Below are 25,847 nucleotides of genomic sequence, written 5' to 3'. Positions count from 1 at the left end.
GCCATTTTTCAAAGCATAAGATTGTTTACTCCTCCTGGAAATGCACCCAGAAGAAAAAGCAGCGGCAGAATAGAATGCTAACCCTGCATTCATCTTTAAAGTCTAACAAATCTAAGTCCCTAGGCATAGTGTGATAGACACCACTGTCAAACATCTGTAAGGCAGGAACCTGGGGTGTCCGTAGTATTACTGCGCACTATAGTTAGAGTGACCTCTGAAAAGGCCGGTGGGTTTTAGAAAGGGCACTCACACCCTTCCTACAAGACAGCTTTCCTCTGTTCTAAGCATTTCATCAGTCTAAACAGTTTCTGCTTCTGCACTGTAGCCAGCAGTGAGCATGCAGTTTCAGCAGCTGTATGCCAAGCACAGGAGAAAGCATGGGAGCCCAGGTGTGCAAGGGCAGCCCAGGCCCAGGGAAATCCATTCACTGATGAGAGTTCTTCAACCATCCCTGAGTTAGAGGGGTGACTTACCAGAATGAAAGGAAATGTCCTACACTATGGTGATGAAGTATGTCCTACAAACCCACAGCAAGACACTTCCAGAGTGAAATCCAGAGGTGCCTCTGTGCAGGGGGCTTGAAAGGCACCTAGTGGGTGACTTAACTGGAAGTGTAGTGAAGTAGGTGGTGAAAGGCAGACTGCCCATGTAGGACCTCCTGGGTTCCACTCCTGTTCTGCCCTTGGCCAACTGTGTAACCTGAGGGCAGGTTACCGACCAGCCTGGTTCAGTACTGCTGCTGAGGAGAGAACATGAATGGCTGGAATCAGCGCCAGGCCAGCCAGCATCACAGCAGCAGAACCTTCCTTCCGAGAAGAGGAATGCATGGACAAAACTCCTTTCCCCAGTACAGCAAATAGTGGACTCAGTATAAATCCATGCCCCAAAGTTTGTTGTTCCTATTTCTTTAAGCAAAAGTATCCCAAAACTTTATCATAAAGAAAATCATAATAAAGTCTTAAAATATGAGTATGTGTGTGTAAATAGTAACTTTGAGATATTTAAAAACCTGCCACCTTTTCCTTTAAAATATGCATGTGTATAAAATTGTGTGTGTGTGTATGTGTGTGTGTGTATGTGTGTGTGTGTATGTGTGTGTGTGTATGTGTGTGTATGTGTGTGTGTGTGTGTATGTGTGTGTGTGTGTGTGTGTGTGTGTGTGTGTGTGTGTGTTTTCACTTGACAGGAACTTATCAAGCAAGTGAAAGCATTTTCCGTGTCTGTGCTTTCCTGAGCCATCTTGCACACAGTACAGTGAGAACTTGAAAATGTAGGTTAGAGGCCTGACTACTTTGCCACAAGGAAACTGCATGACTCGAATCCCAAGAGTTCCTTTTCTTCCCTGGAGAAGTCTCAAGTTTCCCACCTGAAAAATAAAACCTTAGACATCATGTCCCCAGAGTCTTAGAAAGGTCACATTGCTTGGTCCCTTGTGGTCTTCCTCTTCAATCACTGTGGAGCTGGACATAACTCCCAACTGTTACTTCCCACTATTACTCCTAGCATGTCTTCTGGCTATTGAACAACTCCTGACATGCTACTGTAATTTCTTACCTAGCTCTAAGTAGCAAACATGTAGTCTCCAAATGAAAATCTTCCATTTCATCAGAATGGAATCATCCCATTTTGGAGTGACTCATTCTCATACTTTCGGTATTTACTGGATTTTTTTTTCTGGGTTTTCCTAGCAATGCAGGTTCTAGTAGCTTTGTGGGAAGAAGTTCTCTGTCATTTTTCTCTGTCCTATGTCACCTACATTGGACATTTAGGTGATTTAGAGATTATCAAAATATTTTTCTCCTCCATTTTGTTGCCTAGTCAGATGAAAAATATTTTCCTTTAATTATTGTCTGTTTTTGCTGATGGTTTGTGTCAACCCGCAGGTTCAGTGGACGGAATCCTTGAGACTGGTGAGCTCTCACCACAGTGGCTTCCAGGTTTCGTGTTCTATTAAAATGTCCTCAGTTCTACAATCACCTCACCAAAGCTAAAGATGAATTTGGTATTGCTACAACTTATCTGCCAAGTATTTACAATAAAATAACATCACATATTGTCACCATTATTTCACAAGAGAAATGTAACACTAAAACCCAGGAGGAAGTCAATGTTAGAATAAAACAGTCCCTGGACAGAATAAGTTAATAACCAACCTGATGGTCTTATGAGCAACTGTCTACAACAGTTCCCTTAACTTTCCTCAAATCTCCTGACCAGAGAAGAGGTGTCAGGGATGCATGTGTGGGCAGTGGATGTTTAAGAGGCAGCATGCTACCCACTACAACAGTTCTCTTCTAAGGGTGAGTTTTAATACAGGGCCCCTTGCCTCGGGTTGAAGTTTGCACTCAGCTCTGGGCTTTCTACATAGATTTTTATTTTGGGATGTTCCAGAGGACCAACTTTGCACATGTCACATAACCCATGTGATACAGACATAACAAGCTGAACCTAGAGATGCTCTCTCACCTCAAAAGAATGCTCTCTCTCCACACTGCCATTTTCTGCTTCCATTTGTTGCAGAATCTGCCATTCTCCATCTTATAAGCTCAGGCTTCTGAAACCTTTCTTTACTCCAGGTAAATGCATTCTCTTTGCTCAACATGTTTGTACCTATCTCCCCTTAAACTTTTTATATTGATAATTCACTTTTTAAATTTTATTTTTCTTGGATATTTTATGTATTTACATTTCAAATACTATACTCTTTTACTTGTACCTATTTCTACAATAATTAGTAATCACAAGATTGTGGATGTAGAAAAAAATCTTTTAAAAATTTCTCTCCTTTAAAGATTATTAAGTTATGGAGAATGGCCTCATTGAGTTGAGACAGCCACATAATATTCACTACAGTGAATTATGACAGGTAATGTGACCCTTTGTATCTGCAGCCGTTACAGAATAGAAGGTAATGAAGTTGTAAGATGATATATTTTTACCTATATGAGATTTTTTAAAGGAAAAAATAAAGAAGTCAAAGTAAACACTGAGAAAATAGAAGGTGAAGGGAAGAAAGGGTTTGGAATACCACAATCCCTACTAACACATGTAAAAATATTCCTAATGATATCACATATAATAATCTGTTATGATAAATACATGGAAAAGTCTTCGTTGAACAAAACCACTTTCATACATCAGTAATATATATCCATCGGTTTGTCTAGTTTTTGTGGATGAGGACTGAATCCAGGATTTCATGAATCTGAAGCAAGCGCTTTACCAATGAGCTGTGGTCCCAGCACATTTTATATGTTTAGACACTGGAATTTGGCCTAGAAACATCTTCTCTGATTTTCCCCCATATTAAGAGCTTTTTCTTCCCACAAAAGAAAGGACTGAAGAAATATAACCTGGGTAAGTACAATTCTTCACTTCATCCCCATCCAACATGAACATGCATACAAAATGAATACTGAAAACTGCTAATATATAGTCTCCCAGATTATTCCTTAAAAATAGTCATACTAAGTCATACATCTTAAGTTTTGAAGTTAGAAGAATTCCATCACTTACCAAAATAAGTCCCGATATTAGTGAGGAAGTGCCTGTCAGGGCCACGTAGAACTTTGGGGTTAACGTGTTCAAAAACATGCTCACTGAAAAAGAGGAAAAGAGAAAAAGCTTGAGAAAGGCATGCCTGTAATCAGTAAAACTTTGTTTCTTAAGATTGTGTGTGTTTGGTATGTATGTGCATGTATGTATGTGCTGTAGCCATCACATGGGTTCTAGAAACTGAACCCCTGCAAGAACATTTAATTCTCTTAACTACTGAGCCACCACTCTGGCACCTAACTCATTTATTTTTATTCCTTGTGAAATCACTTGTTTCTGCTGACCAGAATTCCTAGAACCATAGCAAAATCCCACTAAAATGAAGAACTAGTATACTGATTCAGAAAGGCAGATGTCAAGCTCTACCCTAAATGCTAAAATACCTGCCAGGGAAAGTGCAATGGTGGCATGACTGTTAGAGGTATAACCAGTGGTTTTCTGCTTGCATTCGAGAAAAAAATGTATGCCTAGTAATATTAACCTGGTCAAAAACCTATGGTTGAGGAAGGTGTAAGTCTTAGTTACCTACTGCTATTATTTTGCTCAATGGAAATGTTCTCAAATTGCCTTCTAAAAAATTAATGTTTGTACCCATAAATTTGTCCTATTCTCAACCTTAATCAGAGAAACTTGTTTTTGCAGTAGGTATCATCAATGCCAAGACTCATAACTGGTCAATGTGCTGAGAATAAATGACAGTTGAGTGTTTGACCGTAAATCAGACATTTATTCTACCTTCAAAGATCAGGGAACATCACCGAAGAAAGGGGGGAAGGAAGATGAGGACGAGTGGATGGGGAGGAGTGCTTTCAAATGCTGTCTTCTGGACCTGGCCATCACGCTCATGAACGTACAGCTGTGATGCTCAACTGCACATGACCTACCTAGACAAGCCAGGCAATGTTCTTGTCCAGTTGGGAGAGGGTTTCAACCCTAGTTGGGGTGCTACTGACAATTGATGGCTGCTAAGGATGGGTGAGTGATGTCTTTTTTCCTTGTGATATTTCAGAGGGAAGATAAAAGACTCTATTAGGACTATTTGCCGTTTTAAATTAAGATTATGTGGTTCTAGTTACCTGGGACTAAAAAATCATTTGTAATTAGATACCAGAACCACTAAGTGAACCCTTTGTTTTGCTGGGGTACTTGACACTGGCCATCTGGAGCTAATAAATTAGCAATGACTAAGAAGAGACAGCATGACTGAGATGACATCTGGGAAGTGCTTCCTCAGAGTCAGCACACACAATCTGTGGTCCGGAAGCAGCCAAGGTTGTACCTTGTGCTGGCAGCTGAACTTGTTCATGTGTAAGAGTCACCCAGGTGGTGCTAGGTTTGAAGGCACAAAGGGGTCATACAGAGCAGCTGAGACTCAGCACTATGAGAGACCAGGAGAGACTACTGGTAAACGTGCAGTCTCAGTAGCAGTTGGAGGCCCACAATTAAAGGAATCATGCAGAGAGGTTGAGTCTTGGCATCCTAAAGAAAGCCCAGGCTATTGGTAAACGTGTAGCCCAGTTGTAGCAAGAGGCTCCAGCATTGTGGAGATGCCAGTACACCAGACCACCAAGAACAGCAGCAGTAGTACAGAGGAACCAGCAGGAGCCTAGAAGACAACTGTGTGCTGTAAATGGTGGAGTTAGAGAAGTGACCAAAGCCCCTTGTAGGAATCCTGAAGATCATGAATGAATCCTAGACATTGGACATTTAGTTATTTACACAGTTGGAGTTTGATTTTGCTTTGTTCAGATTGTGATTGTGCCGTGGTTCTTACCTTTTGGTGTAAGAAAGTGTTTAAGTTAATTATGGCTTTACAGGATCACAGAGTTGTGAGATTTCAAACTTTTAAAAGGGATTTATGGTTTTTAAATAGACTAACATGTTTGAATTTCAAATACATGAAACTTTTAAGCTTATCAGTGTGTTGTACTATGAGTTTTATATTAACATGGCATCTTGGGGATAAATGAAAAGAGAAGGTTTTAACTGAAAAGTGATGTTTGTTAAGCTGACAAGGGACCAACCGTGCTTGCTAGTTTTATATCAGCTTAACACAAGTCATCTGAGAGGAAGGAACCTCCATAAAGAAAATGTCTCCATAAGATCTGGCTGTGGGCAAACCTGGTAGAACATTTTCTTAACCAGTGCTTGATATGGGGGAGGGCATCTCATACTAAAATAGCATCTGGGTGGTACCCGGGTTCTGTGAGTACAGCTTACTGACTTGCTCCACACAGTTTGCTCAGCCTCCAGGTTCCTACCATGTATGAGTTCCTATCTTATGATCCTTCAGTGATAGGAAGACTAAGCCAAATCAACCCCTAACTCCCCGAGTTGCTTTGCTCGTGTTGTTTCGTCACAGCAGTAGTAACCGTAATAGGCAGCAATGTCGACTCCAGCAAGTCACCAATATAGTAGTCTGTGAAAATGAAAACCGACACGGGCATCAATAATGATGGCCAATTGCAGGACGCCCAAAATGACTGGTGAGGAAATCCAAACCTGTACCAAGATCATCTTTCTTGGCCATTCATAAATAAAATATAACTCCTGATGCCATTAGCATGCGGAGATGCGAGTCTCTGAAAATCTGCTAAAATGACAGCTTAGGAGATGCCGGAAATAAAATATCTTCATAACATACTGTAAATAGTCTTTTTTCTAGGTGTATTTTATATACATAGCATTTTTATCACCTTAGGAAACCAGTTTTCTATGCAGTCAGTTCAGTTAGGCTTAAAAGCACAAAAGGAGTCCCTCACTGCTGCTGCCCCTCCTCTCCCTGCTCTCCTGCCCCCCTTGTGTTGGCTCTCAAGCTTTTATGCCTCACAGTCCTCTTGAGAAATGCTATGGCATTTATCTTTGTGAGGAAGAAGTGAGGAGACTTATTTTTAGACTCATCACTAAGGTAAGAACCCCTCATAAATCATCCTGTCTACTCTTCCTCAACCCTTGATGCTGCCCTGGCATCTGTACAGGGATCCTGTTTCTGCTTTACAGAGCAGCCAGCTCCATGGGGGAGCTGAGCTTAACACATTTCTTCTCTCGGCTGTGGTCTGGGAAAGTACTGTTGGAGTGTGCTATATTAGTATGAACAACAGCAGTGCTAGGTTTTCACGCCACCTTCTCCCTTGCTAGGGAGAGGCCATGACAGCTTTTCCTGTCATCAGGAAGGACTGGCCAAAGCCTGAATAACCCTAAAGAAAAGTGAAGCAAGATCTCCAATGGTGGGTTTCCTTTCACCCACCTACAAACAGGTTCCTACAAATAGGCACTGTGAAGAACAGCATCCTGATGGAAAACCGAACAAAAACTCGTACACTTCATTTTCTCAGATATTTATGGTATGTTTTAAGCTAAGTTTGAAGATGATTTTTAAAGTTAAATATAAATATAGCAATAATAAGTCTCTAATGCCTGGGACTTTATATTTCCTCCTCCTCCTCCTCTTCCTCCTCCTTTCTTTCTTTCTCCCCCACCCTCTCCCCCTCCCCTTCTCCCCTCTCCGTCTCCCTTTTCTCCTCTCCCTCCTCTCCCTCTCTGTGGTCTGTGTGTTTTTTCCAAAATTTGAATGCAGGGCGAGATGCATGTTAGGTTCAATGACTACATTCTTGATAAGCCAAGAATTTACCTAGATATTATAAGATACTATGCCAAGAGAGGAAGACACTGGCTATACAGAACCCTTAAAATTAGTCATCTGGGAGGAAAGGAAGGGAGAAATGATATAACTATATTATAAACTAAAAGACAATGGGATAATGATTTACATACTAAAGTCCAAAGACACTTGTCTTGTTAAAGCAATTTCCATGCAATTTTTTTTCAAAATACAATGTGTGTATTTAACTTTACCCTTAAACAGAATGTCTTTAACATATTTCAATCTTTCAGCAGTAGCTCTACCAAAATAGACACCAACTGTAGTACCAATAGCATGTAGCAATGTATTCTGAAACTGAACACTATTTTCTTCCAAAACTAAGTGATTTGGGACAGAAATACTCAAGTCTTTTCATGCTCTTGGTTAATTTTTCATTTCATGCCTTCTCTCATATGTTTTCTCTCCTTTATGATGTGCTATTTAAAATCTGTTGTAAATTCAAAGGCAGATAATCAGTTGTAGCTCAATGAACTACATATGTCCAGTGTATATCAGGCACTGTGTAAAGTGTTGAGGAGTCAAACAGGTTGACATACAATTCTTGTCTTTAAGGAACTTTGTGTAATTCTGAGAAGCAGACATGCTATTATGATTCCAAGTGCCGCTGAGGTACTCTTTACTTAGCTCTGGCCGGGTGGGAGAAAATGGGCATCAATGTGCTCCTTTGAGAAAGCTTCAAAAATAGTGTTGCAAAGCACATGCACTAGAAGCATGCAAAATAAGAGCTGTGATTGACAGCCAAAATTAAAGGGTCTTTGGTAATCCTTTGAGGCTCTTCTGTGTGCAATCTATGCATTGGCTTTTTTCTTATAGTCTGAGGAATTGAAAAGGCTAGACTGCTGAATTCTTGACAAGCAGAGAATCACTGGAGTGAATAACACTTAGTCTCATAGACAGCTGTGTGAGTGATGGAAAAGAACACTCCCAGACTCTCCAGTGTTCACACTGGAGGGCACCCAGAGTGTCAGCCATGCAGAACATACTGGAGCTTTCTTCTGCTTCAGGGGAATTTGGTCACTGACTTTTCATTTACCCCTCCTTCATTGGAAGTTACACAGAAAATATTATTGGAATATCAGTGGTTATGCTTAGGAAAACAGCACACTCTAAGTTGAATACAGGAACTCATTACTTAAAGTGCCCAACGGAGGTTCACCATATTGTTAATCTACTATAGCAAATAAGTTAAATATAAAATTCATTGAAATAACAAGAAAGGCAAGAAGTACATTAACAAGAGCACGGGGGTGGGGGGCATCTGTACTCGGAAATACTTCTTGATAGATCTTGTATATCTATTAATATTAGCTAGTTCATTTAGTTATATGGTACTTAGTTCATCAAAAGTAAGCTACAGATCCAGCACTGAGAGTAATATATAAGAAATTAAAATAATGAGGCTGAGCATGTGCTTTTTAAAAATTATTTTTATTTTTGACAATTTCATAAATGAATACAATGTGTTTAAACATGTGTCTCCTTTTATCTTCTTTTATCCCACTGACCCCCTCTTTCTTCTGAACTTGTACACACACACACACACACACACACACACACACACACACACACACACACACTCCTTTAGAGAGAAAAATTAGATGCCCAGGTAAAGTCCCAGGATAGTTCATATACCAGCAGAAATGTTTAGATAAAATCTAGAGGGAGCAGGTATTGTCTCCAACTCAATAGGTGAGAATGTTGCTTCTTCCAGGCTGTGAAAGGGTTACCCCCAAACATGAGATTAAAGTGGAGAAAAGGGCTCTCAGTAGACAAGACAATGTGCATGTACACAGAAAGGAATCAGGCTAGAGAATAAGGTACATTTGGAGGCAGAGTAAAAGAAAGGCCAGGTCAGGTAGACTTTCTATTTGTTAGAGGTGCTGGAGACCAAACGGAAAACCTCACACATGCTATTCAAGGGCTCTACCACTGAGTTACAGCAGACTCCCAAGCAAGGCAAAGAAGGTATTTACTGTTCCTAAACTGAATCCTGTGGAAGACAGTGGTGCCTGATAGAAACAGGGTATCAAGTCAGACTGACAACTTTGAGAACTACTTCCCAGGAAGTTCCTGAAATACAACTAACACTACAGGAGCAAGCTTAAGAGGTGTGTGTGGCGCTTGACAGTATCAGATAAAGAGTGAGCATCTAGGTAACATTGTTGAAGTGAGGACAAGGTCACACTGCCAGTGAGTAGAGACAGTCAGTGTTGGGCTTTTGTACAGGAAATCAGGCCATAAACAATCCATCATGATATGAGACCTAAGAGAATACAATATGAGTATCAGAGTAAAACCCTTGTTCCATACTGGGAACAGGAGCCCTTTGAAGAAACAAACACTTCTCTATTCTCACACTACAGGTTTAATTACTAGAAATGCATCAACTGTTCTGAAAGTCTTCTTGTTATACATGCCTTTAAGAAAACTTACAACTGGGTGAAGGTGGAACATTTCAACTGATTTGATTTTAAACCTAATAACTACATGTATGTATATTCCTTTCTTAACAGATGAGACTACATGACCACACAAAAACACCTTTCTGTTTCATTCTGTTCTTTGTGCTATTAAATGATTGGCCTGATTTGTTTTAAAATCCTTTGCTAACTCACCTTGCCTCAAAGTAAGGTGACAGTTTGGACACAGAAGCAACTACAGGCCACAGGGTGGTAAAGCTCAATATTAATTCAAGGTACATTATTTCTTATACTTTTTTATTTTCTTTCTTTCTTTCTTTCTTTCTTTCTTTCTTTCTTTCTTTCTTTCTTTCTTCCCTTCCTTCCTTCCTTCTTTTTTCATTCCCTGAAAACTTAGTAATTAGTTTACTTCTCTATGGGTGGAACCTGGCCCCCAGAAGAACTGCTTGGAGCTTGTTGTGTATGATCCAGAGAATGATCTAGAATATCATTCACTGTTGTGAATGAGTGGATTTATTAAGTTCTAAACCATGAGGGAAGGGAATGAGAAACATCATCTAATTGAGTACTTACAGTATCCAGCAGAAAATCACTAGGGAACCCATTTAAAGTGGCCAGATAGAGTTTGCAGCAGATTCCCAAGCGAAGCCAAGTGTCCCTTCCCATGAGATTTCTGAGTAACCACAAAATAACAGAAGGCAAGATTACCAAATCCAGTAGAAATGGACTGGGGAGGTCAGGGCTGTGTGGTGGACTTCTGGGCTGAACTTTATATTGAGTTCTTGCCTGAACTTTCCATGGCTAACCTTTTCATTGCAGGCACTTGTATAGTATGGGATATAGAAAAGTAACTTCTGCTGGAAATGGTTCACCATAAATAGCTGTTGTCCAGGACACTATGTGCTTGTTTGCTCTTGGGCCATTTTGCTATTCTCTCCTCTCTATCAGAGTCCAGCCCATGCCCAGAGATTGGAGAATACAACATACTGACTGGGTCTGCAAAGCAGGCAAGGCAACCCACTTCCAGACCTAGAATCTCAGTGAGGCCCCAAACACATGGCAATTATACAATATAATGTATATTACAGAGCTGTTACAGCATCTTCCTCTGGCTGTCTGTGTGTCCAACCAAGGAGTAAGGGGCCACCAGGTAAGCCAGGACACTGGAGTTCAGCTGCTACCTACCCACATCAGGCTTCTTAGAATAGGCCTGGAGCTTCACTATTTCTAATTTTATTACTATATTTAACTTTACGTTTGCACCAGATAGCCAAATTATATTCCAGGGGGCACCAAACATTCCCTCTCCAGGCTCATGACTGGAAGTGTATCTCCAAGTGTATCACAAACGCACTGAGCTTCACATAATGTCTATGGGTGAGAGGCAAGCAAACTGAAGCACTGATGCTTCCAAGTATCAATGAGCCAGCTTCTTTAACCAAAAAGAAACAAAACTATAAAACATGCATTTATATCCAGATGTCAGTGCAGTCTCTGATAGATATGTCCCCAATCCCTGAAACAACATTTTTCATTTTCATCTCTATTCTTCCAGTCTCAAATGGATTCCAGCAATTGCTGTCCCTCACTGGGATGTGATCAATTCATCTGTGACAAAAGAAACAAATCGTGTATACTTAATTAGCACATAAGGCAGGAGGTGTTTTAGAGATGGGTAAACAGTTGGCTAAAGCCCCAGGTTAAGGAAGCCACTATCATTAAGTTGACTTGTCAGTTAACCTCACAGTAAGAAATTCTGCAGCGCAAACTCAGAAGGTGCCTGTCTAATATTATGAATGAGTATTCAGACATGGGGTATGGAATATAAAACATTTCATCACTATGAAAATAGCCCCAACCAAATCTTTTACAATGGTAGGAGATTGACTAGAACTATAGTAAAAAATAAAAATGATAATCCTGAACAACCAACACTACCTGCACAGAGAAGAACTAAGCATGGGGTATGACATTGGCTAAAGTAAAAATATGCTACTATGCTGTTTAAACAATGGAGCTTGGACATGAAAACAGATATTCAGACAGAGAGCTTAGAATTAATCCATCTATCACATCCAATGGCTTTTACGAACATTGAGAAAGGGTATTTCCAATAAATGTTTTTGGTGACTATGTACTATGATAAAAATGCCTCTTACATTCATGGAGATTAGGACTTGTAATGGACTTCATAGCTAGAGTTGAAAATAAACTTGAAAGTCACTTAGACCACTCTCTCCTACTGTGTACTCAGCCTCTTCATTTAACCTGCCTTTAGAAGAACAGTAATATCCAACCAAACATTCCTCAGATTTCCCATGGAATCAACTTTTACAACTTAAGTTAATGTATAAGTGTAACCTTAAATTATGTAGCCTTCCATACGCCCTGACCCAGAGCAATATGTGTGCTATGATAAGCATTTGCTGAAAATAGCAAATAGAAGCTGAAAGTGTTCTTATAAAACCCACTATGATTGTTGAATGCAACATATAGAAATAGCTTGACAAACAATGATGTTTGTAATACTGTTTGATAACTGGGTCAACTGAAGTAAGTTAATTCCTTTTAAAATTCTGTAAATGGTATCTACAAAGTACCCCCCACTCCTTCTCCATGTTATACTTTCTGTGCTATTCAATAAAAGAGAAAACAAAGTCTCCTGTTAGGGACAGAAACACAGGATCAGACACATAGAAAGATTCACAAGACAGCCATGAGGGGGGCTCAGACTCGGACTAATACAACAGATGAACAGAAATAACCAAAGACATTTGGAGAGGGGAGTACAGAAAAATCTGGGCTTGCTCTTGGTTAACTCATACCTCAGAGAAGTGCTTTGGTTTCTTGGCTTAATGTAACACTGGTGGATTCTGGGTAATTCTGAGTTTATTATAAATACATTCAAAGCTACCACAATGCCAGAGAATTGAAACTCCTAGGAAAAAGTACAAGGGCTATTCTTTGGGACCTTGGAATGCATAATCTATTTTGGATATGACATCAATAACAAAACAGCACAAGAAAAACAGATAGATGGGACAATAACAAACTGAACAGTTTCTTCTTTAGTAGGGTCAAAAAAAGGCATCTTATTGGGGCACAATTTTATATCATTTCCATTCAACACAAACAAATTCTAGAGAAAAGACATGGCTAATGTTTACTGACCATCTACTGAATGTCACCATGTGCCAGACACTTGCTTACACGTTTCAGTTATAGTTTTTGTCATCTGACCACCCAAGACAGCCCACCTACAGTTAGCATTATAAAGGGATAAAAACTGAGGTTTACCAAGTTCAGTGACCCACGTACACCCAGCTGTTAGATTGCTAAAACTTGATTTAAACATAGCTCCCCTACCCTATGGACTGTTCTGTTTTTCCTTGATCATATCTCTTCTCTGAAAAACTATAGAATGTCTGAAGAGACAAACGGAGGCAGTGTCCAAGCTGGCATTGCTGGTGAGTTTTCTACGTTCAGCAGCTCTTCTGAAATGATCTGGTGGAGGGCAGGCTGTGCTTGAGTAGCCTCTGGGTCTGAGAACAAGGGGATGCCTCAGTGTGGATCACACAGGCTCTAAGTGACCTTACCTTGAGCTGATCTCAGCATTTCATCACCATGCACAGAAGCTAAGTGACTCTGGCCCTCCAGCAAGGCCATCATTAGTGCTGAAGGCTGATATCTGCACACTGGGATGCTGCTCTGTCTCTCGGTCCTTTATCTTACTGTACGTCTAGATAAACGAAGTGGCTCTCACAGAGACAGCACTAGTAATTGGACAGGCATGTGGGCACTGTAAGAAATGGAGCCTTTCATTCCCTGCTAGTAACACTCATTTTTTTTTCTTTTTATTTAAGATCATTTTGTCACCATGTTCTAATTTCATTAAATATTCTCTGAAAATACTGTTTTGATAATAATGTTTCCCTTTGAAGATCTTGTCTAATTTGTGTAAACATTTCCACTGCTGGAAATTTGAGTGGCTGCTAACTTTTCTGTACTGAGAATACCCACCACTTCAAACTGAAAGAAAGGAGAATTTCCAAGTGTACTGAGTTTTCATGCGTATTGGTCTATGTACTCCGGGTGTGTGCGGCGTGTCTGTTTCTCCTCCTAGAAGGTCACTAATCTATAACAGCTTTCCTTAGTAAGTGCATTAACCTTTTATCTGCCTCAGTTGATACAATTTTCTTAGTTTGAATTTTCACTTTCTTTCTGATTTTTATTTACAGAATTTTTTTATTTCTCTGTTACTTTGCCTGCAAGTATGTGTGGATAAGGGTTCCCCTGGAACTGGAGCCACAGATAGTTGTAAGCAGCCACCTGGGTGCTGAGAATCTTACCCACAGAACTATTTCTCCAGCTCCTATTTACAGAATTGTAACAAGATATTTTCTATGTAAGAACAAGGGTAGCCATTATCTGCTCCATGCAATTTGCTCTAAAGAAAAATTTACTGCAACCTTCTTTTCTATCTGCTATTTGTTGATGGAGAAAATACAAGGGGCACAGAGTATTAGGTTACAGAAAAAAATAACCATTATACCAAATACACAGAATTGTTTAGTGTCCTAGGCAATTACATAGCCAAGAAGGATCATTCATGTAAAAATCATAAATCCTGTTCAGTAACAGGAAAGGAAACAAGTGAAGAGACATATTACACAACACGGTATAACTCTGGTTTAAATATCTTTCAAAAATGAAAAGCAGACACAAAACATCTGAACTATTTGAAGACTATTTCTCAGGCTTTGTTATAGGCAAAATTAGATTTATAAACGATGAGAATATGAGACAGGCCCACACCTGTAGAGAAAATGAACAAGAACCTCATTGCAAAGAAATGTTCAGGAAAACTGAACTTGAAGGAGCTGGAGGGAAGTGTGGCTCTGTTTGTTTCCTTGCTTGCTTTTTTGTTTTAAATTTTTAAGATTTATATACCTATAAGTGTTGTGCCTGCACGTGTGTATGTGTGCCATGTGCAGGCCTGGCACCTGTGTTCAGAAAAGGGCATTGGGTCCTCTGGAACTGGAGTGGCTGTAAGTCACCATGGCAACTGAACCTAGGGCTTCTGGACAGGCAGAAAGTGCTCTTAACAACTGGGCTGTCTCTCTAGCTCTGGAAACTGCATTTAAACCTAAAATTGCATATGAAGTAACTACTTGTTTTTCTATTACAGCATCAGTTATCCAATGTGTCATTTGCCTTTTAATTTGTTGTTTCTCCTTTTCCTCTCCCATTGTGGGTGTGTGCCTGTCTCCCACTTCTGAGGCTCTTAGGATCCATTACTGTGAATGATGCTGCGTGACATAGGCGGACACAGACAAACAACAGAAAATAGGAACCTACTGTTCTAAAACCAGCCATTGAAGGGGAAGTCCATTTGCTCTGATCAGATTTATTAAAGTAAGGAGATGAGATGTGTTTCTCTCCTACCACACTAGAAAAAAAAGTATAGTCCATCTGTGTTCCGGAATTAGAAAATTGTTATGAATGTAATTTCTAAATGGCTAAAAGGTCAATGACCCTAACATTTTTATTCCTCCCCCAAATAATACCGAGTGGCAGCAATACTAACAAGAACTTCAGGAAACACCCACTCATTACCCTGCCATTTTTACAGATAAGAAAACTCAAGTCCCAGTCACTCATTGTTCAAAGACACACAGCTGGGAGGGAGCAGACCCAGCATATAAATTTAGGCAAATCTACTGTGAAGGCTGAATCCCAACCACTGTTGTGAGCTTTCCTCTCACTGGATCACTGTTATGAGCTTTTCTTTCATTAGATCCCTACTCTGAGCTTTCCTCCCATTGAATCCCTATTCTAAGGGCTTCACCCTCTGGATCTCTGTTCTGGGGGTTTCCCCACAAGGTGCATTCAAAAGCAGGTCTTGTAGATTTGTACAAATGCTGAACATAACCATGTGGTCACATATTTCCATATTAAGATCACCTTTCCACCTCCTGCTCTTCCTTTCCTGGGCAAGCACATCTCTAGTCTGCGTCCCAGATGACACTGTTTAGAATGTGGGCTAACGTGATGTGCTACACCACCACCCTGATTGCCCTTCTGAGAAGTACAGGACTCCATGGATTAATGACCAAACTGATAAACGGGAAATTAATACTCAGAGATTATGTCATTATAAACTCTTTTTCCCAAGGACTAAAAAGATCTCCTGGCTTCAGACCTATACCAGAAATTCACTGCATAATATTAGAGCAGAAAGTACAATTTCTGCTGGTGAATTCAGAATCACAAATTCAAGCATTCGGGTGTCTATTTTTTTCCCTGCAGTGCTGGCAATTGAACCCAGAAGATATACATTCTGAGCAAGTGTTATAACATTGTCCTGTATTAAGTGTTTAGAGGCATGATGTTTTACCAAATAGGTAATTGTCTATACCCAGGCCCCTTTCTATCATCATCGTCGTCATCGTCGTCCTCATTGTCATCACTGTCATCATCGTCATCATCATCACTATCATTATCAATAATGAGTAAAGAGAAGACAGAAGGAGACCGCAGGCCATGAAACTGAAACATTAGCTAACCTTAGGTTTCTGTTTGCTTACAAGAAGATCTTAGCACCTGGTCTATGTTTGTGCTCAGACAAAACCAGAAATAAGTCCTGTTGTTTTCTTTGGGGATTGAGGGAATGTACATGTTTGTGTATATATAACAGAAAAGATTATATAACCATATAATACATAAAATGTATATCATATAATATTTGCTAAAAATTCCAAATAAAATACTTTTAATCTAACAGGATTGATTACTTCCCTCTTCTTATACTTGTTCTCATTTCTTCATAGTCCTCCTTATGAAAAATACCAAAAGCAGATGCCATTCAATAAGTAGTTGATCAACTGCTAACATATAAATCATGATAAAATATAGCCCTTATCTTAGCTACTTTTCTAATGCTGGGACAAAAAAAGTGAGTAAAACAATTTATGGAACAAAGTATTTAGTGGGGTTTACTGTTTCACCACACTTTGTCACTTTTCCAATCTGTGAAGAGACACCATTACCAAGGCAGCTTATAAAAGGAAAAGTTTACTGGGGACTTACAGCGCCAATAAGCTCATGACCATCATGATAGGAAACATGGCAGTGGCAGACATGGCCCTGGAATAGGAGCTGAGAGCTTACATCTTTATTAATAGGTATGAGGCAGAGAAAAAGTTAACTGGAAATGGCATGGGCTTTTGAAGCAGTAAAGCCCACCCACAATGACACACTTCTTTCAACAAGGCTACACCTCCTAATCCTTCCCAAACAGTTCCATCAACTGAAGACCAAGCATTCAAATATGTGAGCCCATGGACGTCATTCTCATTCAAACTACTACAATGGCTTAGGGTTCATAATGGTGGCAGGAATAGCTGAGACCTCACATCTTAATCTACAACCCAGAGGCAGAGAGAGAAAGAAAATACTAGGAATCTGGTAGGAGTCTTTGAAATCTCAAAACCAAGGGCTAGTGCCACACCTCCTCCAATGAAGCTACACCTTGCAAATCCTTCCCAAACATGTCCACAAAGTGTTCAACCACATGAGCCTATGGGGCTATTCTCATGCAAATCACCACACTCTGTCACTATAAGCATCTGGCATAAGCATAACAAGCAGCAGACACCAAACTGAAACTCCAGCAAACTGCCCATGTTAATTAGCAAGTGGAGTTTTATAAACACCCACAGATCATGTCTGGCTGATTTTAGGCTTTAAAACAGAGGAATTAAATCTGTGGTTCTCAACCTTCCTAATGCTACAAATCCTTTAATACGGTTCCTCATCTTGTGGTGACCCTCCCCCCAAATATAAATTTTGTTGTTGCTACTTCAGAACTGTAACTTTCCTACTGCTTTAAATCATAATGTAAATATTTTTGGAGGTAGAGGTTTGCCAATGGCGTCGCAACCAACTGGTTGAGAACCACTGAGTTAAATAATTGTGTATATAAAGTATCCCCACAGCCACCTCAGAAGCTCTTGTGTTGAAGGCCTGATTTCCAGCTAATCAGGGCTGTGAGGAAGAAAGGATCCAAGGGCACTGACTATCTCTGAGCTGTGAGGAGGTGGGTGCACTTTTCAGAATAGAGTCACTGAGGACATGTGCCGAAGGGTATAGCTTACTGTGCTCCTTTCTGTTACACTACCTCTGTTTTCTGTTTGCCATGAAGGGAGCAACTCTGCCCTTCATAACTGCCACCATGATGTTTTGCTTCACTGAGTTCCAGAGACAAGGGTATTCGCTCCCAAAAGCACTCCTTCTAAAACCATGAGTTACGTGAAGCTTTCCTCCTTTTAAATGGTTTCTCTACAAGTTGTTTTGATTTGTTTTAACTGAGACAAAAAGACTGAAACATTTTGACAGAAACTGAAAATCTTACAAAGCTAAAAGAGCTTGTCATATGACCCTTTACCAAAAGAATGTGCTGACTCCTGGTTTATAGTAAGTAAACCAACACATCGCTAGTATTTTCTACTAATGTACCTTAGTGACAGAAACCAGAACCAAAAAACACCCTGTGCTACCTTAGGGGAGCTATGAGCAACAGTTTGAATGCACAAAGTTAAAAAGCATTTCCCTTTAACTGCTATTAGGAAATCAGTGCGTTCCAATGACTCTGCCATTCCTCAACTAAAAAGATAGTTGTAATTGCAGCCTTAGGTACTTTATAATGTTTTTAGCTGTGATAAGTAGTAATACTAATATACATTATATTATATTACATTATATCCTAATATATATATATATATATATTCTATTTCTATAAAATAGTTTATATGTTAGATACCAGCCCTGTCATCAAATTTAGTATTTCTGGGTTTTGTTTTCATAGATAAGACATGGTTTAACATTAATAATGCTGATAGCTTTTTATGAATTTAGAGCTGGCTTAGATATTAAAATACTAAGATGGTGACTTTTCATGGTGAACTGGACTACTTCTCCCCAGTATTTAGCTAAACATAAGATTATGTAGTTTGGTCTACATAGAAAAACTATCTTACCCTTCCACCAAGAAAGTTCAGAACGCTAAGAAGGAAACTCCTGCCTCTCCCAAAGCGGAAGCCAAAGCGAAGGCCTTGAGAGCTAAGAAGGCAGTGCTGAAAGGTGTCCACAGCCACAAAAAGAAGAAGATCCAAATGTCACCCACTTTCAAGCAGCCTAAGACCCTGCGGCTCCAGAGGCAGGTAAAATATCCTCGAAAGAGTGCACCCAGGAGAAACAAGCTTGATCACCATGCTATCATCAAATTCCCATTGACCATCGAGTCAGCCATGAAGAAAATAGAGGACAACAACACGCTTGTGTTCATTGTGGATGTCAAGAACATCAAGCACCAGATCAAACAGGTCACGAAGAAACTCTATGACATTGATGTGGCCAAAATCAATACCCTGATACGGCCTGACGGAGAGAAGGCGTATGTTCACTCGGCTCCTGGTTATGGTGCTCTAGATGGTGCCAACAAGATTGGGATCATCTAAAATGAGTCCAGATGGTTAATTCTAAATATACACTTTTTTTTTACCATTAAAAAAAGAAAAGAAAAACTATCTTTAAAAAAGCATAAGACTTGCCTGCTCAGATTTATCTGTATTAGTAAAAGGATGAATGAAACGAATTCATTTGTCTGCTACAAACACTGCTTATGTTTTTTGAGAAGATATAATTATAGCACATAATCAACTGTAAAGATTATCCTGGATAGCCTCGGTTGCCCTAATTCAATCAGTTGAAATCACTTATAATAGGCTTTGCTGGTAAGAAACTCACCTGTAAGTAAGAGCTTCAGCTTGCACCAAGTGTTCTACTCCATCCTTGCCAACGGCCTGCCTTGCTCACTTAAGCTATGCCTAGACAGCCCCACAATCTTGCAAGGCAACTCCTCATTCCCTCCCTCTCTCCTCACTTATAATCTTATGAGTTCTGTTTGTCTAACAGAAACTATGAAAGTCTAACATACCAAGTACTAAGTCTGAAAATACTGCAAAACTAAACTTATCTCTTTATAATTTTAAAGAACTCCAATTTCTAGAACAATGTTGTATAGTTACAGTACTATACGGTCACTCCTACTCCACCTCTGTCCCTCATTTCATTATGGCAAAACATAAATTCTAAGAAAAAATAATGTCCAGCTAAATGAAAACCAATTGAAAATAAAGAGACCCATGGAGTTATCCACATTATAAAAGTCACCAGATGTGGACTCGCCTATAATCTCAGGGATTCAAGGACAGAGGCAGGAGGATCACAAGTTCAGGCTAGACTGGGCTACATAGACAAGCTAGCTAAAAAGAAAAAAAAAAGACAAAGTATGAGAGTTGCTGACTCAGATGTATTTATATCAGCAGAAGATGGATGAGAGGAATAAAATGCCTGCTACAAGTAACATTAAAACAATTTCTACAACACGTTTCAGTCGAAAGGGAATAATAGTCAATAGGCTAGAAAACTTTAATAAGTTGGACAGATACAGATACAAGCCATTTCCTGGATCCAAACCATTAAAAAGGTAAATAATTCAAACAGTCAAGCATGCCTCCTACAGATTACCATCCTGCATGCAATGAATTTGAGGAAGAATAGCCAGGGTTCCTAAGGCCATGTCAGGACCTACTATGGACTAAGGAAAAGTAAAGCTACTCTGTTTATAAAATTGTAAATTTATTGTTTTTATCAATATTTGAGATAGTATCCCTGTGTTTTATGTTTTCCTGTTACTATGAAACAATATATTTTTCTCTGCTAAAACAAAGAAATTGAAAGCATGTTGGAACATGGTCAGATCCTTTCCATCTACCTCTGAGCATTTCATGAACCTGATCTGGGGTGCATTTTTTACTGTGTTTAGTTTGGGGATGGCAGCCTCTGTTCTGAACAATGCAGGAACAGAAAAACACAGTGGAATAAATAGGGCCATATGAAAATGTACTAACAGACATCTCTCAAGCACAAACAGCATTGCACTAAATCTAGAAGGTGTAATGATAGGATACCACCCATTTAAAATAAAGCCTGAAGTTTAGGGCTCTAAAATGTATCTACTAAGATCATGCTCTAAATCTGATGAGCTCCTGCTCATCTACTTCTGAGTCCCAGAACTTCGCCCTTTTCTGCTATTCTTTGACAATCTCTACATACCTAAGAATTAATTTTGAGGAGATAATAGTGGGTGTGTGCACATATTTACCCCCAATATTCACAAAACCTAGCTATATATGCATTATCTGTAAATCCAAATTTAAAAACTCACACAACACCCAAAGGTGTGAAGGTACAGCACTAAGTCATTTTCTGGAGCAAGCTTGTGAAGAAAGTTTTAAAAGAACACTTAGACTTAGTTTAAAAGAAGACTATTAAAAAAGTAATCTAACAGAACAAACAAAACAACAATGGCTAGAAAAAGACCTTCCTGGTTTTTCTAGAACAGAAGAGAAAATCAACATAGGTGTCTCTGTGGAAACAAACATTCATTTCCAGTCACAGTCACAGTCTTTCAGAGCTCTTTGTCTCCTTACTTTTAGTACTACATATGGATGCCACGGAGATCTATTCAGGAACCTAACTGCTGTTCCAAAGCCAGAAAAAGAAGCACTTATGAAGCCAGCAACTGATTTAATATGCACTGAGCACTGTCACCCACCCCAAGCAAGGTCCCCTTCCTTCAGTGCTACTGTGGCCTGTGTCATGACTTCACTACTGAGCCACAGCTAATTACAAGGCAGACGAAAGGCTAAGGGAGAATCCACACTAGACAATTAACAGACTGGACGTTCATTGTCTTGAAGTGTTCTGCATATGCTAATTCAAACCTCACCCTCCAGAAAAGCACTGTGCAACCAGGACTCTTTGTTCTGGTCTCTTTCAAGCTTCCTAATAGCGGGAGTGACCCTGATGGAGAGCACCCTGCTCACACCATGTCGCTGCCATTCATCCCCAACCAGCTGGGCATGAGTTTCTGTCTCACTCTGGGCTTTAAGTAGCACTGTTCACTGCAAGTGTGTGTGTGTGTGTGTCTCTGTGTGTGTGTGTGTGTGTGTGTGTGTGTGTGTGTGTGTGTGTGTGTATGTATGTGTTAGTAAAGTGGTAATAGTGGGGTGACTGGAGTGAAAAGAGAGCAGCACAGCAACGTGGGTTCACAGTACTCACAGGAGGACTCAGTAAGTATATCAAATCTGCATTGCCGTAAGGATAGCACACCTAAACCAGTATTCTCCTAAGTGAAAGCCGTGGAGACGTGAACATGGTCCCTTTGTCCTACTCTACTGTTAAGCTGTAGAACTGTCCTGCTGCGATTTTTTTTCTTCCTTTCTGTGGTACCAGAGAGTAAACCTAACATCTAAGCACCCGGCCACAGGGCTACAGTCCAGCAATCTTTTTATTTTTATTTTAAATGGGGTCTCAATAAACTGTTTGGGCTGCCTTTGAACTCACTGGGTAGCCTGAACTGGCTTTGAACTCGCCATCCTCCTGACTCAGCCTCTGAAGTAGCCATCATTCCAAGCCCATGGCACCAAGTTCAGTCCTTGGTTATATCTTTTCAACATTATAGAGCTACAAACTACACTTCAAATTCTACGTCAGAGTTGTACCAACTGTACCATGTCTATACCCACAGCTAAGTGTCCTTTGTTCTGTGTGACCCTTGCAGTCACGTGACATGCATGCTATTGCCTAGGAAGAAATGGTCAAGGCTGACTATCTCCCGAGTCAATCATTTCATAACTCCATGTCAACTTTTCTTATAAAAAGTTGAAGTGTTCAGAGTGTAAAGTTCTTTTTCGCCCTACAATAAATGATAAATCAGCACAGGCATTAAACTAATAGTTTACAAGTTTGTGTGAACTCCTAAAAACTGTCCTATAAATCAGTATCTTTCCCAACCTACACTGTGACACTTCCCTCAGAGATTACAAAATCCAAAAGCTCAAGAACGTGCATTTTTTCAGATTTGCTTCAAAAGAAGCAGGCCCACGTGCTACCTACAATAACAAGTATTGTCCTTTTGGCCGCATGTCATCAACTCTTAAGTTGTTACACACAGGGCAACTCGTCCAGAATGTTTATGGCTTATACCACAGAGCCAGGCTGCAGCATGCTCACAGCACTGTAAAAGCAGAGCTGCAGGTCTCTGGAAGGCACATCCCCTCTGCTTTCAGGCAGTCCTTTAGGCTCTTGAATAGATTTGTGCATAGCCACAGCTAGTCATAAATGTGCAGTTGATGCTTCCACCTTTCTCAAAGGGTGTTACAAGGAAGTAAGACAATGTTTAGAAATTAATCAGAATCCTTAATAGAAATCCTGCATAGAGTTTGGAGTAAATGCACACATACACATAATAGATTAGCTAATTTCTGAATAGGTATCTTGGTTAGTTACTGAGTTAATGACAGTTTGGGCAAGAGAGCTCTATTTCCAGTTTGCTATCAACTTACCAAGTCTATTTTTGTTTCTTTGTTTCACAAACTGCTTTAAAATGAGACGTTCTGATTGATCCTCACTGCCCTGTGCTGTGTGCAGCATGGCTCTGGAACCCTCTAAGGACAGGGAAATGAGAAAGTGGAACCTGCGGGTCTGTCCTCACCCTGCAGACAGCTCCTGGGAGCATGAAGTAGCACAAAGTGACAGGAGTGCAATGCATGATGGGACTCCTTGCTGCTCCAAGAGTTGCAAGGAATGGGCTTCTGGTGGGAGGAGGATGGCATGACTCCTCTCCAAGGAGTCTAAACCCCTCAGCCTTCCAATTAGTCTAAATGTCTTAACTTATAGCCCTGACTCTCATTTCAACCATCTCATCCTCTTCGGCCTTTTTATTCTCATAGGTATGACTTCTGCCACAGGACAAAGCAAATCCTATCAGCCTGAGGAATTCAGTGGTATGCAATACCTGCTCAAAATACAAATTATAGGCTATGGACAATGGGGACTTAAACAGCGTGGAGGATACCAGTCATTAGTATAATTCTCTATCAAAAATATATTTTAATGGACTTATGATATTTTAGGTAATTATTTTCATCTTTAGTCTTCATAAAAATGCTTAGGAAGAAATAACAATTGATCAGATTCACTTCTCATTGGTATCACCCTCCTCTTCCAGGAAGAATTCTAAATGTTCAGTTTCTTGGAATTAAGCTAAAGAAGGTTAGCTAGTCTTACTAGTAATAAACTCACTAGGAAGCCAAACTGTGAGGCCTTCTCACAGCTCATTCGGCTGCAATGTTGACTCATTTGAAATCAGTCTGGAAGACTGTAAAGAAGTACGCAGAGTGGTGTTAGTCACAGCTCTGCTCCATGCGGGCAAACGGGCCATCAGCTCACCCTTGAGCCACACCTAAGCAGTGAGGAGAAAACTTGTCTATGTTGCCTAATACTGTTTTCCTGAACTTTGCCTGACGGTATTACGAAGATGTAAGAAGTTAATCTACCAAGGTCTTATTAATGCAAAGTTTATTATCACCCTGTATCAAATGAGTCTAGTGTGTCAGGTCCAAAAGAAACTTGGGACAGATGGCTAACTGTGGTGCCTACTAGCACACCAGAGTGTGTGCCGGCTTCCAGGCTCACTCAGCACTTCCGGCTCCTCTCAGCTCTTCTCACCTGCTCTCTACCCTAAACTCAGCTCACGGGCTTTCCTTCCCCAGCTTCTCATTCCTAGATAACCCTGACATTTCTGACAGGAACTCTTTTGGGTCTCAGTCCCCTCTCTTAGCCCTTTCTTCTGTTTGCTCTCTCTTCTCTTCTCTCTCCCCGTCCTCTCTCCTGTTGTGGCCTGGTTCCATCGGGTGGCCATGTTTACTCGACTGCTTTCTCTTCCTGCTCAGGATTCTTCCAGATGCCTTTGGCTGTATTCTCCCTCACATCCACAATCAAACCCTTACTGTCAACCATCCCTTGGAGCGATTGTGTCCTCACTTATACATGGTGTACTAATCAGGCATGCACAGATATATTTAAGTTCACACTCATTTTGTCAAACTTGCTCATAGTGTGTTTTTGGATGTGTTTACTTTCCCCAGTATCAGATTGTGGGAGGTGAACAGAAAGGGCTGAATAGCTTGTTGATTTCTTCCTTTCACTGTTGACTTTCTTTCATGTCTTCTCCCAGAAGTCATTGCAGTCACCTACTTCTACTCCATGCCTTTGCAGAAACTGCATCACTGCCTCAGAAGCCCAGCATTCCTGTTTCAGTCAGGCTAGACTTTTAGATCTGTGAGCCCAGAACTGTTAGTTCACATGGTCCCCTTTCCTTGTCTCAGACTCCCTCTTCTGTGTTCTGATTATACCTCATGTTGGTAAGTTAGTTTGGACTCTGGGCCTGACCTGACTGACAAGCTGAACATCACCCCCATTTGAAGCTGGAGTAGAATAAGTGGCTTTATTTCTTTCCCAATCCTGGCTCCCACCCACTAGCCTTGCCCTACCAGAAGGAATTAGCTCTTCCTGGAGAGATCCCAAGAAGTGACAAATCAAACAGCCTCAATGGGTGATGATTAAACTGCTGGCTCACAAGCCTAGACGAAGCTGTCAATGGGACTTAGCATTGCCTCTCATGTCCAAGCCAATATAATGTTCTGCAGTTAGCTTCAAAATCTGAGTTCTCCAATAAGATGTCTAGAAAAAATAATCAAGAGTAAATAAGTGCAAACTAAAAGTTTTTCTAAGAGAAAACAACACGAAGTACACAACACGATTTTGGAAGAGCCCAGCATTTCTGAAATCAAGATATCTATTACCAAGTAGATCATGACTAATGGAATTTGGCTTCTAGTTGAAATGAGTAAAAATACTTAGCTGTTATGACATAGGTCATTATCGTTTTGTACATTTATTTTTGTTGTCAGGACATAGTAATTATATAGAATAGTGGATTTCACTTCTGCATTTTCATATGTATAAAATATACCTTAATTGTATCCATCCTGTCAACACACACACACACACACACACACACACACACACACACACACACACACATGCTTTACCTTCCTAGTAGTTCCTCTTCCATACAGACTTCAAATCTAATGTAGTCGCTTCCTGGTTCCTCTATTGCAGAATCTCTATGGAAACTGTTTGGAGGCTATGCAACAATACCAGATGAAATCCCTCAAAAGAGACCTTCAACACTTGATGATACACAGCACATTTTTTTTTGATTTTTTTTTTTATTA

General features: G+C 40.1%; 1 protein-coding gene and 1 pseudogene across 45 annotated transcripts in view; one reads left to right on the top strand and one right to left on the bottom strand.

Annotated features, from left to right (window-relative positions):
• St7 (suppression of tumorigenicity 7) overlaps positions 1-25,847 on the bottom strand; it is a 244,242-nt gene that overhangs the window by 123,737 nt on the left and 94,658 nt on the right. For all 45 annotated transcript variants that reach the window (XR_015685362.1, XR_015685363.1, XR_015685364.1 and 42 more), the window contains 1 exon segment: positions 3,517-3,599. Coding sequence is in view for 24 of the 45 variants with exons in the window: in XM_087656484.1 (XP_087512610.1) it covers positions 3,517-3,599 (83 nt within the window). In the remaining 21 variants the exon portion in view is untranslated.
• Positions 13,061-19,184, top strand: LOC120102444 (60S ribosomal protein L23a-like; annotated as a pseudogene).

Source organism: Rattus norvegicus, chromosome 4 (genome assembly GCF_021556685.1).
Source record: "Rattus norvegicus strain SHRSP/BbbUtx chromosome 4, alternate assembly SHRSP_T2T, whole genome shotgun sequence".
NCBI lineage: Eukaryota > Metazoa > Chordata > Mammalia > Rodentia > Muridae > Rattus > Rattus norvegicus.
This window is presented reverse-complemented; position numbering and strand designations above follow the sequence as displayed.